Here is a 14,914-nt window from a genome sequence, read left to right as displayed (position 1 = left end):
GACTGGCTACTCCTCTCAGCGCCACTCACCGCATTGCTGCTGCTCCCGGCTCGGCAGGAAATCCATACCACCTTCAAAACAGCTATTGCCCTCGGCCAAAAAACTACTTTAAATCCCTTCACTCTTATTGCCCTACCTCAACTCTTCCCCTTCCTCTTCAAAGTACTGGGGTATCATGTTGCCTCACACGCTACCTCTTTGACTCCCTGCAATCTGGTTTTTATTCAGACCAGAGACTGCTCTGCTCAAAGTCACAAATAACTTTGTGAATGTGACTGACTGGTTGTCCGTTCTCATCCTTCTCGATCTCTCTGCTGCCTTTGACACTATTAGCCATCCTGTCGTCCACCAACATCACTCTGGCAGTCCACCACACTTGTCTCAACAACAGTGTTGTATATCTTGCGAACATACAAATTAGCAGCAGGAGTAGGCCACTCGGCCCCTCGAGCCTGCCCCGCCATTCAATAAGATCATGGCTGATCTGATTACTCCACATTCCCGCCTACCCCCAATAACTTTTCACCCCCTTGCTTACCAAGAATCTATCTACCTCTGCCTTAAAAATATTCAAAGACTCTGCTTCCACCGCCCTCTGAGGAAGAGAGTTCCAAAGACTCACGACCCTCTGAGAAAAAATTTCTCCTTATCTCTGTCTTAAATGGGCGACCCCTTATTTTTAAACAGTGACCCCTAGTTCTAGATTCTCCCACAAGAGGAAACATCCTCTCCACATCCACCCTGTCCAGACCCCTCAGGATCAAGGGATATGGGGAGAAGGCAGGGATATGGGGAGAAAGCAGGGACAGGGTACTGAGTTTGGATGATCAGCCATGATCTCATTGAATGGCAGAGCAGGCTCGAGGGGCCGAATGGCCTACTCCTGCTCCTATCTTCTATGTTTCTTATATGTTTCAATCAAGTCACCACTTATTCTTCTAAACACCAGCGGATACAAGCCTAGCCTGTCCAACCTTTCCTCATAAGACAACCTGCCCATTCCAGGTATTAGTCTAGTAAACCTTCTCTGAACTGCTTCCAACGCATTTACATCCTTCCTTAAATAAGGAGACCAATACTATACACAGTACTCCAAATGTGGTCTCACCAATGCCCTGTATAACTGAAGCATAACCTCCCTACTTTTGTATTCAATTCCCCTTGCAATAAACGATAACATTCTATTAGCTTTCCTAATTACTTGCTGTACCTGCATAGTAACCTTTTGTGATTCATGCACTAGGACACCCAGATCCCTCTGCATCTCCGAGCTCTGCAATCTCTCGCCATTTAGATAATATGCTTCTTTTTTATTCTTCCTGCCAAAATGGACAACTTCACATTTTCCCACATTATACTCCAATGGTTTCTGCTCCCTAGCTGCATTGTCACAATCGGTGTACCCAGGGTTCCATCTAAGGTCCCCTCCTTTTCATTGCACTTTGGTGACATTAACTGGAAGCTTGCATTATATCCTATATGCACCTGTATCTTTCTGCCTTCTCTTTTGATTCCAGTATAATGTTAGGTAGTGTCTCACGATGTATCACAGCATTAGAATTAGTTTAAGTATAGCAGTGTTAGTTACCATATTATAGTTAGTGTCACAGTATTAGTTAGTGTCACTGTAGTAGTGGTACAGTATTGTGCTTGGTGTTATAGGGCTACATCCACACAGACAAAACTTTTAGTACAGGTAAATATTCAGAACATTTAATCTTCCATTTTATAATTGCAGTGAGATGCCAGGTTCCACTTTATAACAAAGCAAGGTGTGCAACTATTCTCCATTAATCCACAGAAAAACAGTGTAACATTTGAAACACAAATCCCAGTACAAGCAGTTCAATAAACTTGTACCTGGACCAAGACAAAGAGTTGGAAAATAAACCGTTTCATACTTTGATTTATAGTTAAGTGAAATCTCGAACCTCACCGTGATGACTATGTACACGAGCCAGATGGTAAATTGGAATTAGAGCACCACACAATATTACGGTGCTGATCTTCAAAAGAAGAATCTGTGCTGTGCATACTCATAATTCCTTTCTTTTTCAGGAGGAAAACTATGAATGGGGCAGCAGTTTCATCCTGGATGCGCTGCCTGGAATTAGTGTACAACAGAAGAAACTTGCAGTGGCAGCCATGAGATGGAGAAAAAACCTGGGGGTGATGAGACAAAGGGATGCAAGTGCCGAGGTACTGACGTGATGAACTGTGCTCAATTTTGCAGAAATCTAGGTAGATTTGCGTGGTCCTTTGCCTGGGCATACGGGATCATTTGGGGGGCACTGAATGCAAGAAAATCTGGTGGGCTATTACCAGGAATGTGGACAACATTGCCTAGGCAGATAGACAGCTACAGGAGGAGTTGGCATTAGATTCCCAGACACATGGACCAGCCTAGGCATTATATGGTGTTACTTTGTGGGGTTAGGAATTTCGGGCTTTCTGCGTGATTTGGCAAGGAAGTCGATGGAATTGCCCTTTTCAATGAACACCAAGTCAAAGCAACTCTTCAAAGATGAAAAGTTCCAGCAAAGCTTGTAAGTGATTTTGGAGACATGTAAGCACAGCATCAGATCATGTCCAAGAAGAAATTAACCTTTTAAAAGAGAGAACAAACTTACATCTATATAGCACCATGCCTCAAGGTAAAACACTTCACATACAATGAATCACTTTTTGCAGTACAGTCACTGTTTTGTAAGCAAACACGGCAACCATTTTGTGCACAGCAAGGTGCTACAAACAGCAAATAAGATAAGTGGCTATTTAATCTGTTTTTGTGGTGTTGGTTGAGAGGTGAATGTTGGCTTATTATACTAGGAGAACTCCCTGCTTTTTGAATAGTGCGATGGGATTTTTAATGTCCACTGGAACCAGCGGACAGAGCTTCAGTTTAACATTTCATATGCAATGCGGTACTCCCTTAGCACTGCACTGAAGTGTCAGTCTAGAATATGTGCTGAAATCATGGAGTGGGGCTTCTGACTCGGGCCAGGCTGATACTAACTGAGCGAAACTCAGTTGACAGGTGGATGTTAATGAATTCTTATGATAATCTGCTACTGTCCCACCGCATCTCCTAATACTACTTAGCAGGAACACTGCAGGAGTCCACTTGGAAAAAAAAAAGCATGTCTTCTCTTTTCTGAACCCAAAGCTATTGAGTGAACCTGGGAAGACTCGGGCAGAACGATTTTAACTTTCCCATACAGTATTGAACTTGCAAACAATGGTTCTTAAATCTCCACTCTTCCCTGAAGACTCATCCGTTGGTCTGCCATATGAGGAGGCTACTCTCCCAAAAGGAGAACTTTGGCACCGTGCACTTTTGGTCTTAGTGACATCTGGTAATGTCGAAAGAGATAGAGTCTGCACAATTAAATTATAGTTAAGAGTTTGCAACTCCAAGAGTTCAAGAAGGGGCATTCAGCTAGTGCAGTGTAAAAAATACAATCGGGAAATACAATCAGCCCAAAAGATCATGTTATTTTTATCTCAATGAAGCAATGCATTGCAAAGGCAATAAATGTCATTTACATCTATTATTAAAAAGCCTTTCCATGTAACCTTTTGGAGCAACAATGACTTGTTCAAGTGAACTTGCAGAAGGAGAAATACTACACCTTTTATTTTTTTAATTTAAGGACAAGGAATTCAGAATGTCCATAGTATTTGACTAAATTAACATCTGTTTTGTCTCTGCAGATTGGTGCATTTAATGGCTGGAAAGTTATTTTAAATTTTGACCATGCCAAGGAGGCAGGTTTCAGGCGACTTCTGCTTTCAGGTGGCGCCAAGGCAAGTTATTTGATAATGATTCCGATAGTTTCCAAATGTCTTGCATCGCGTGTGTGTATAATCTGTCTGTATATTTAAAAGGCTTGCATCCGACACATGTCCCTGATGTTGAACATTTCATAAATGTTGCATTTGAAATCCTCATGCATCCGTAGGGCCAAAAATCTAGATTAGCTGAGATAACCACTTAATGGTTACACGTCAAATATCTCCTTGACTAAATGTGAGCGAATTTACTCCAGTTTGCACAAGAATTAAGGAACTAAAAGCACAAACCAAGCAATAAAATAGCTCCCATTCACAACCAGCAAGTACAAAAAAAATCAGCTCACTCAAAAGATTTTTAGTGTAATGTTGTTCTGGGACCATATTGCTATGCGAGCCACTGAGCATCTCAAAGTTACATTTTATGACAGAATACATGTAAAAAATAAATAATTCCCAAAGAAATCACTGAACTTAGCCATAAATATTTTAGCTTCCTAACTTTTTTGACCTTTCCATGCAACATGCTTGCAGTAGGCTTTCCTGCTGATATCTCCTGGGTTCTGCACCATTTCCACCTTTTGCACTTGTGCCGTTTTTATGTCTGACAAAATCTTACTCCGAGCAAAACCTCATTCTCCACTGTCGCAATAAACAAAATAAAGTTTGGAGACTTTGTGTATCTTGGCTTTAGGGGGAATTTTGACTTCCTCCGTCTGGCGGAAACCGGATGAAACGGAAGTTAAAATCCAAGCTCTACATTTAGCACTCATTTTTCACCCTGCAGCTATTGTAACGCTGTTGTCTTCTTGGGTGGCTGAAGCGCCTGCCTGACTCGGGTGAGAGCCTCATGAATTGGGGTCCTATCACTTAGCACACTGATGCTATTTAAACTGCCTAGGAAGGTAATTGTAAAACTTACTTTTGTGGGGCCAGGAGGAGCAGGAATGCTCCTCCGGACATCACAAATAAATTTTGGGCTGCTGTCTCCCCGGGCTCCTAATCACCTGCAAAACCATTCGGCACCCACCCCCCACCTCTGTGACGGAGTGAATACATAATACATAACTATAAACGTCATTTAACGAATGCGGTAAGTCATCTAAAATTAGTGTGGGCCAACTTGTGTTTAATATAACCTGTATTAATAACTGATACTGTAACCATGCTAGATTGAGTAGACTGGGTCTATACTCTGTGGAGTTTAGAAGAATGCGCGGTGATCTCATTGAAACATATAAGATTCTGAGGGGGATTGACGGGGTAGATTTTGAAAGGTAGTTTCCCCTGGCTGGAGAGTCTAGAACTAGGGGTCACAGTCTCAGGATAAGGGGTCGGCCATTAAGACTGAGATGAGGAGGAATTTCTTCACTCAGAGGGTTGTGAATCTTTGGAATTCTCTGCCCCAGAGGGCTGTGGATGCTGAGTCTTTGAGTATATTCAAGGCTGAGATAGATGGATTTTTGGACTCTCGGAGAATCAAGGGATATGGGGATCGGGCAGGAAAGTGCAGATGAGGTCGAAGATCAGCCATGGTCTTATTGAATGGCGGAGCAGGCTCGAAGGGCCGTATGGCCTAATCCTGCTCCTAATTCTTATGTTCTTATGTTCGTACTTCAGGTACTTCCCAGTCATTTGCTACTCGAATACAAAGACGCCTCTCATCTGTTTGCTGACTTCAGTAAACTAAAACCAGAGGACCCAAGAGTGAATGTGACTGAGGCTGTTGAACAAAATGTGCTGTGCCTCAAACCAGAATATATCGCAGACTATCTCATACAGGTTTGTCCCACATTCTAAACCTTCTAAAAATGTCGAAGTTATGATTTGTGGCATAGGCTCTTATAGGAGTTTAGACTAATCTATTTGAAGGGTTCAAATGTGCAATCACTAAAAGGGCCTATATTTGTAACTTTTCTCATTAACCTGTTGCTGTAGTGAAAAATCCTATATATATATATATATATATATATATTTTCATGCGTAACAGACACATAAAACAGTTAGGACAACCTTCAGATCCAAGACTGGTTAATGCTTTGAGCGTGGACCAATGTTCCCTCTAAGCCAATGGGAAAGGTCCCGCGCAGGCCACTCACCAGCTTTTACATTGTGAATACCGTGCATGTGTGGAAATTTAAAGGGACCACGCACTAAAAGAAACAGGCCGCTCAGAACAAAGCGCAGCTTCCAGGGAACATTAGTGCAGACCCTTTGTCAAAACTTGGTCTACACCCAAAACTTTAGCCAAACTTTACTCTTTACAGATTCTGAAATAACAACAGAAAATGCTGGAAATACTCAGCAGGCCAGGCAGCATCCGTGGAGAGAGAAACAGAGTTAACGTTTCAGGTCTGGGACCCTTCATCATGAAGGGCCATCGACCTGAAACGTTAACTCTCTTTCTCTCTCCACGGATGCTGCTTGGCCTGCTGAGTATTTCTAGCATTTTCTGTTGTTATTTCAGATTTCCAGCATCCACAGTATTTTGCTATTATCTTTACAGATTCTGACTGATCTACGGTCTATTTTCTAAAATTTCTATTTTAATATCTGATTTTCAGCAATTGCAGTTAATTGTTTTTTTTTAATAGTTACAGTACTTCTATTTGTTGTCTTCCATAACAAGAGGAAAGTTTCACTTGTTTTTCTCCAATCAGTTTCGGTTTGTTCTCAAGTTGCTTCAAGAATAATTTTCTGTGACTTATTTTTCAAAGTTTTAAAATTTGTATACCCACATGACGATTCGTTCAGAAACGACTCAAATGCATCTCGGAGCCAGGGATATCTAGAAGTGGCTTTTTTCACAAACGCTGTAACAGTCAGCTTCCATGTTATAGAATCATAGAATGTTATAATAAAGAGCAGTCAGCATGGATTTCAAAAGGGAAGGTCGTGCTTGGCCAACCTTATTGAATTCTTTGAAGGAGTAACAGAAAGATTAGATAAGGGCCATGCAGTAGGTATAATATATTTGGATTTTCAAAAGGCCTTCGATAAGGTATTGCACGGTAGACTCATGACTACGGTCAGAGCATGTGGAGTCAGGGGACAAGTCGCAGAATGGATAGCGAGCTGGCTACAGAACAGAAAACAGAGAGTAGGGGTTAAAGATGGTTTCTCAGACTGGCAGAAGGTGGGAAGTGGTGTTCCACAGGATCGGTGCTGGGACCACTATTGTTCACCATTTACGTAAACGATTTGGACTAGGGGATCGGAAGTACAATTTTAAAATTTGCGGACGACACCAAATTGGGTTTATAGTTAATACTGAAGAAGACTGCGACAAAGCTAGAGGCCATAAATATAAGATAGTCACCAATAAATCCACTAGGGAATTCAGGAGAAACGTCTTTACCCAAAGAGTGGTATAAATGTGGAACTTGCTACCGCAAGGAGTAGTGTCCTATATTACAACAGTGATTGCACTTTAAAAGTACTCCATTGTCTAAAAAGCACTTTGAGGTCACGACAGGGGCTATATAAATGCAAGTCTTTCAACTATTCTCCATAGCAACCCATTCCACCTGTTGATCACCCTCTTTATAAGGAAAAACTTTCTGATTTCTCCTCTAAAGTTGTCCTTCATAATCCTGACCAATGTTCCCTCTTTTTTTTCGTGCATGGTCCCTTTAAATTCGCTGTGCAGCCGTGCATGCGCGGTATCTTCCAGCAGCAACAACTTGTGAGCGGCTTGTGCGGGACCTTCCAATTGATGTGTGTCCACGGACCTTAGGGGGAAGATTGATCCTGACCCCGTGCACTCTTGTGCTGTGGCTCTGGTCATGGGTTTAATTTATCTATCCCATCAAGTATCTTGTGTACCTCTATTAAGTCCCCCTCTGGGATGTCGCTTTTAATAAAAGCATTCCTCATAGCTCTCTCCTATAATAGTGCGGATCAGCCAACCTCATTGCTCTGGGGCCTGAATGGCCCACCTCGGGGGCCGGAACTGTATGCAGTGTTTCTGTTGTGGCCTGATCAGGACATTGTACAGCTAGGGGTTTGAACTCAATTGATTAAGCAATATAAGCCAACATCATAGTGTTTTGTTTATTGCCAGGGTCACACTGTTTAAACATGTTGGGCAATGAGTCAACTAACACTCCACCACATGTGCCTCTTATTTTTACTTCCAATAAATTATATTTATCAGTATTGAACATAATTTGACATGATCAGCCCAGGTGCAAACTCTTTTGAGGTCTCTCTTGTAAAATTTTGAAGCAACAGACTTTGTTTTGACTGTCTCGTTGTTGAAAAGCACAGGCTGTCAGCTAAAGGGCTTTTTCTCTTTGTGGTGAGTGGCAAACATCAGTTCTGTAGGCTCTTTCAGTTCACGGTTAAAACTCTCCCTGCCTATCCCACATCTTGTGCTTCTCTCCAGAACGCCTGGGCTTTATCTCCCCCTCTTGTCCCGAGCACACGATGTGCTGTTGTAATTATCTGTTCCTTGGCTGGAAGCAACTGTTCTTTTCAGGAGGTAAATCATTAAGTGTAACTTTATTCTCTCTCTCATCTGCTGCAGGGAGCAGTTTCGAAGTTATTGTTCTTATTAGAGGCACTTGTACAGAGTATAAAATACATTATTAAATAACTCGGGGTTTCGGACTTTACTGAAGACATGGTGGGTGAATTTTATTTGTCATGGAGAAAGCTAAGTAGAGAGAGAGGGAGATTGGAAGAGAAAAAGTTAACATATTCATGCTTCAGAAGATAGCAGTATTCATGTGTCTCAGATCATAGAGGATTTCTCAATTGGGGAAAATCTGGTACAGGAAACTCTTTGGTATCCGGCACTGACGGGGCCGGCGTGTTGCTGGTTGATCAAAAATTCCGGATGACGGAGAGGGTTATCTACCAAGGCTATTTTTAACAAAGAAAAATTAAAAAATCAAGAAATGTGCAGTATACAGTAATTGGATACTCACCTACAGAATGTTGTGTTAAATGGATGGTGGAAGATGCTTGATTAAGTACAGTACTGCCAGTTGAGGGTAATGCAATGCAATGACTACCAGCAGCGTGGGAGAGACACAGTACCCCTGTAAAATGGCAGATCAGAAGAGACTGCCGGCAACGCGGGAGAGTCAGACTCCTGTTATTGAGGTGTTCGGACTTCCGATAGCGCCAAGAAGCAGAGTAGTGGCAGTTTGGAGAACTACCCCCACTGACTAACTCGGCCACCACGGGAGACTCGGACTCGGCAACATTGCCGGTTATTGAGGTGTTGTTTTCGGAGTGAGAATTTTGCTGGTTAATAGAGAATTCTGGATATTTAGGTGGCGTTTAAACGAGAGTTTCCTGTACTTCTGTTTATCCGATACCAGCACCTGGATTTCCCTGTTTTTTTAAATTATTGGCCTGGACTTTCCATACATTTTCCACCCAGATATCACCGCAATCTGGGCGGAATCGACCGAAATAGCGCCAAAGTTTGCAGAATTTAAAATGTAAGTGAGTTACACCCATAACTACTTTGCACTTGCGTAGCTGTGATCTTTTGCGCTAGTTCAAAAGTCAGTTCACCTGAAGCAGTCCCCGCCCACAAAACTGGCTATGCCGCCAGGTCAGAATGGCCGTTTGCGCCTGTTTGGGAAGGTTCGTCACATTGCGCCCATTCTCTTGGGCACACAGGCACCCATAGTCATGTGATTCTAGCCTTCCTGCAGTGACCACCAATCAATTCAAGCTACTTACTGGCCTGTGGCAAATACTTGAAGAAAATGATTACGGGGGACGATGCCGTATCAGTCAAGGGGCAGTGAGGGACAGCATCCGGCAGGTGACTAACTCCCTGGTCCGCAGGGCCGCGGACTGCATTCCATTTGAAAGATCACTGGCGGAGCAAAGGCAGAGGTCACTTCTCTTCTACCATCTAGCTGGCTTCCCCAGGGTGCTTGTGACAATTGATGGGACTCACTTAAGGTTCCCTGTGCACACTCTGAGTTTCATGAACAGGCAGTGATTGCACTCCCTTCATGTGCAGATAGTGTATGTTGCCCGTCAGTGCTACACACTCGGGTTCACGCCATGACACCTTCACCATGAGGAATTTTGTTATTGCCCACATGCTTGGGGAAGGGTGATTAAGCTGATGGTTTGCTCGTTGGAGACAAAGCAATACCCCCTGCTGCCATGGTTTATGACGCCATTTCGGATGGCACAGACCGAGGGCTAGGGTCAGGTACAATGATGCACTTGTCTCCACCAGACAGCTTGTGGAGAGAGTCATTGGGGTGCTGAAGAGCTGCATCAGGCGTTTGGACAGATCTGGGGGCGTACTTCAGTATTCCCCAGAGAGAGTGGCCAGGATTGTGGGGGTTTGCTGCTCCCTGCACAGCGAACAAGGTCTTGGCCTGGACATCCCGGGAGGGCAGCCGGTCGAGATGAAGGTAGTGCCACAGGAACCAGAGCCGAGGGGTGCTGAGTACCTGCGCAGGAGGCAATTGCTCGACAGGGCCGGGCTGTCAAAGCAATGAGACCCCCCCATAACCCTCCCCTAAGCTGAGAGCAGAAGTAGTCTTGGACACTGATTATTTCAAAAGCAACAGATTTATTACAATAATTAAAATTTCCAACTGTTAATGTTAAATAGAATAGAAATTTAAACTTTTTTCGCAGCTCCAAAATATAACCAAATGTTTCTTGTTCCATTTGTAACAGCAAACGCTGAATTTTTTTTGATAATACAGTAGTAAAACTTTAACAATTTAACATCGAGTGAGGAAGATTTATTCAAAAATTTAAACATGGGAATAGTACAAAAATGTTCAACAGTTATTCAAAAATGTAAACCAAAAAATGCAAGATGAAACTTGAACAATTATTTAAATATCTAAACATGTTCAAAATTGTCCAAAAAAACACTCTGGCAACTCTCTTGCGATGTTGCAACAGATCTGCCCTGCAGATTCTAACACTAGGCTAGCAAGGTTATCGCCACGCTGTCCTTGATGGAGCTCGGGGACCTCCTCCCTGCCTGGTGCTCCAGCAGCAGGCACATCTTCACGCCTGCAGCCGACAAGCCAGGCTCTGCTGTCCTATCGCTCCGTGCTCGCCTTCTGGCCGGTCTCGCCAGAGAGGCAGATATGCTTCTTCCACTGGCACAGTGCTGCTGGAGTCAGACGCCTGACATGTATCGCAGCACAGAATCATTCTCCGAGCACGGTCATGTGTGTCCATGCTGGTGCCAGACTGAGGAGGGTCGACTGGCCCCGTCTCTGCTTGAGGGTGGGGTTGAGGGTTCACTCCCAGAAAGGAGCATTGGTGAGGAGCCCTGGCTTCATCGTAGGGCACGAGCTGCCTTCAGAAGCCTGGGCCCTCTCGCCCACCATCTCCTGTTGGAGCTGCTCTGCCTCACTTTCCCACACACTTGCCCCGTCCTCCTCCTCCTCCACCGTGTGGCCTCACTCTAGCTCCTCCAGTACAGTCGCCTTTGATAGAATCATAGAAATTTATGGCACAGAAGGAGGCCATTTGGCCCATCGTGTTTGTGCCAGCCGAAAGAGCTCTCCAGCCTAATCCCACTTTCTCGTTCTTGGTCCGTAGCCCTGTAGGTTACGGCACTTCAAGTGCATATCCAAGTACTTTTTAAATGCAATGAGGGTTTCTGCCTCTGCCACCCTTTCAGTGAGTTCCAGACCCCCACCACCCTCTGGGTGAAAACATTTCTCCTCAAATCCCCTCTAATCCTGCTACCAATTACTTTAAATCTATGCCCCCTGGTTATTGACCTCTCTGCTAAGGGAAATAGGTCCTTCCTATCCACTCTATTTGGGTTTCTCATAATTTTATACACCTCAATTAAGTCTCCCTCAGCCTCCTCTGTTCAAGAGAAAACAACCCCAGCCTATCCAATCCTTCCTCATAGCTAAAATTCCCCAGTCCTGGCAACATCCTCGTAAATCTCCTCTGTACCCTCGCTAGTGCAATCGCATCTTTCCTGTAGTGAGGTGACCAGAACTGTATGCAATACTCTAGCTGTGACCTAACTAGTGTTTTATACAGTGGGAAAAGGGGGTGGAAAACCTTTGCCACTGTCCTATGCAGAAGCGTTGAATGTACAAAGGGTTGGTGGACTCTCCCAGTCCAGCTCAGTCCTTGCCACGTCCACGATAGTGCAGCTCCCCACCAACTCCACTGCCTTCTGCTTGTGTGGGTCGATGGCCCGAGGCTCGGAATACCCCACCACTCTTCACCCTCTACCAGGCATTGTGCACATTCTTGACCTGCAAAGACAAAGGAAAAGATTTAAAAATGTTACGAGCATTTGCAACGAGCTACTGCTGCCCATCTATCTGTCCTCTTTGATAGGTTGCTGGTCCGGTTGCTTTACCTGAGTCTTACAGATTGGGCATAGCAGAAAGTATTGGAAATAAATTTCTCACCACCTCTGATCTTGTCAGGTCATTGAACTTCTTGCGGCACTGGTCCGCTGTCCTGGGGACCATGGACGGCCCACTAAGTGCCTCTGCCATCTCCCTCCAGCCACACCTAACTGCTCGGGAGGACTGGAACCCTAAAGAGGCAACCAGCCTCCCCCACCGTGCCTCGATCTCATTGAGAAGGTCCTCCTCCACAAAGTTGAAAGCTGTCTTGCGGGCATCCTTATCTTTCGTGTCTGTCACCGGCAGGGAGGGAAACATTACAAACACTTTCAGACTGCTTTGCATACTGCTCAGGAGAGTGATTAAAACTATTCGCTGAACAATGTTGAGAGTGTTAAATCAATTTGCACACTGCTGGGATTACTCGCTGCAATAATTGCATTGGAAAATTAATTTAAATCAATTTGCACACTGCTCAGATTAAAATTACTCACTGTTCTTAAAACTATAATGGCAGGGCACATGGCCGCAAAAAAGTTTGCAGAGAGAGAGAGAGAGAGAGAAGTGTCTTGCCTTGTGATCTTCAGGCTCAATCAGAAGGAATTTTTTTTCATAACCTTTTATAGGACCCACTCCAGCTACTTGAGGCCCCATTGGCCCTGTTCCAGACACAAATCAAACGCTGCTTTACTGTGCTGATTAATGGGGGATTTTATGTTCGGGCTTTTGCTCATGAGTTTGCACGGAAACCTCAGCGTAATTTCATCTCGGCAAAACCGGCGCCGTGTCCAGCGCATTTTCCCGATTGCACCCCCAGTGGAAACTCCAGGCCATTTTGTGTACCAAAGGATTGAGGGGCTGTGATTTGGATCACATCTGTCTCTTATATATAAATCCAGAACTAATGCCTATTTTCCTGTTGATCATAGGTGCAGCACACTTCACATATGCTGCACATGCCTAGCACTTCATAGAATCATGCAGCACAGAAGACGACCATTCGGCCCATCGTGATTGTGCTGGCTCTATGAAACAGCTATCCAATTAGTCCCACTCTCCTGCTCTTTCCCCATAGCCCTGCAAATGTCTCTTTTTCAAGTATATATCCAAATTCCCTTTTGAAAGTTACTATTGAATCTGCTTCCCCCAGCCTTTCAGGCAGTGCATTCCAGATCGCAACAACTCGCTGTGTTAAAAAAAAATCTCTCCATCCACTGCCCCCACCGCCCCGCTAGATGTTTTTGCCAGAGGAGAGGAAAATCAGCTGGCAGCAATATTGGGGATAATGCACTGGAGAGGTACCACCAACGCTGCCTCCGCAAGATCCTGCAAATCCATTGGCAGGATAGGCGCATCAACGTCAGTGTTCTCGCTCAGGTCAACATCCCCAGCATCAAAGCTTTGACCACGCTCGATCAGCTCCGATGGACAGGTCACATCGTCCACATGCCCGATATGAGACTCCCAAAACAAGCGCTCTACTCGGAGCTCCGACATGGCAAGAGAACCCCAGGTGGGCAGAGGAAACGCTTCAAGGACACCCTCAAAGCCTCCTTGAAAAAGTGTAACATCCACACCAACACCTGGGAATCCCTGGCCCAAGACTGCACAAAGTGGAGGAGAAGCATCCGGGAAGGCGCCGAACACCTCGAGTCTCTTCGCCGGGAGCAAGCGGAAGCCAAGCGCAAGCAACGCACGTCAACCCACCCACCCGCCCCTTCAACCACCGTCTGCCCCACCTGTGACAGAGACTGTAGGCCCTGCATTGGACTCATCAGTCACCTGCAAACTCATTTTTAGTATGGAAGCAAGTCATCCTCGGTTCCGAGGGAGTGCCTAAGAAGGAATGTTTATGGTTGTGTTTTTAAACCAAAATGGTTGTTCCAGATAAATTGCACTTGGCAGGTCGGTTTACATAGATTATTCATAGCACTGTACAGAAACTGCCAGGGAAATAGCTATCTGAAGGCCCCAGTAAAGCAGCACTCGGTTAAAACGTTGTGGATCATTTAAATTTCTTCTGTGACCTCATTTTTATTGATATCTGATGGCATTATGCTAATTAGAGGTAAATAACATAACTTTTTACGCTTTATTGGGTGATTTAATCATACAACACTGTTGTAAATAAATATATAAAAGATATAAAATTTGAATATTAATAACTGTAGAATGACATTTTATTTGAAATCCAGTTGCACAGGTTGGATAACTCGGAAAAGTTTCACACCAGCTGGATGGAAGTTATAACTATTGGGAGATTTTTTTGGATCATTAATGTTTTGTTGGGACACGGTCTAAATTGTCCAGTTATTATACTTTTTGTTTCCTTTTTCAGGAGCATCCTCCTCCGATTGAGAATTACTATCTTACCGACGAGTCTGGAATGGGAACTCGCAAACGGAAATCATCTGGAGATCATTCTGATCCGAAAAAGTGTAGAAAAAAATGAGGTTTCTCGAAGTTTATATTTCCCTTTTTTTGATGAATTTCACCAGAGATTACCATCTGAGAGATGAGTTTTCCTGCCACCACGCCTCGGCGCTATGGTCAGTGCAATACCTGTGTCAACGGGGGATTCAGGTGCTAAACAGCATCGAACTGATTTGTAATATCAGGCATCTTAATTCCAGCACCATAAGGTGAATGCTGGCCAATTAAACATAAAACACAAGACCCTTCTTTAAATATATTGTCCAAGGCCGCCTCTTGTGTTTGTCATAAAAGTAGAAGATAAATATTTGACTACATTTTTTTGATTGTATTTTAAATAAATATATTTGCCTAGAAAA

The 14,914-nt window shown here is 44.0% G+C and overlaps 1 protein-coding gene across 1 annotated transcript in view; it reads left to right on the top strand.

Annotated features, from left to right (window-relative positions):
• The window catches only part of topbp1 (DNA topoisomerase II binding protein 1), a 121,321-nt gene extending 106,407 nt beyond the window's left edge, over positions 1 to 14,914 (top strand). Inside the window, exons 25-28 of the mRNA XM_085989196.1 lie at positions 2,059 to 2,199; positions 3,715 to 3,807; positions 5,413 to 5,574; positions 14,461 to 14,914. Of these exons, the coding sequence (XP_085845322.1) occupies positions 2,059 to 2,199; positions 3,715 to 3,807; positions 5,413 to 5,574; positions 14,461 to 14,574 (510 nt within the window). The 3' untranslated portion in view covers positions 14,575 to 14,914. The remainder of the gene's footprint in view (positions 1 to 2,058; positions 2,200 to 3,714; positions 3,808 to 5,412; positions 5,575 to 14,460) is intronic.

The sequence above is a fragment of the Somniosus microcephalus genome, chromosome 5, assembly GCF_052327205.1.
Source record: "Somniosus microcephalus isolate GS21.2 chromosome 5, FLI_Smic_1.0, whole genome shotgun sequence".
NCBI classification, from domain to species: domain Eukaryota; kingdom Metazoa; phylum Chordata; class Chondrichthyes; order Squaliformes; family Somniosidae; genus Somniosus; species Somniosus microcephalus.
Note: the sequence above shows the minus strand (reverse complement) of the source record. Positions and strands in the feature narration are given on the sequence as shown.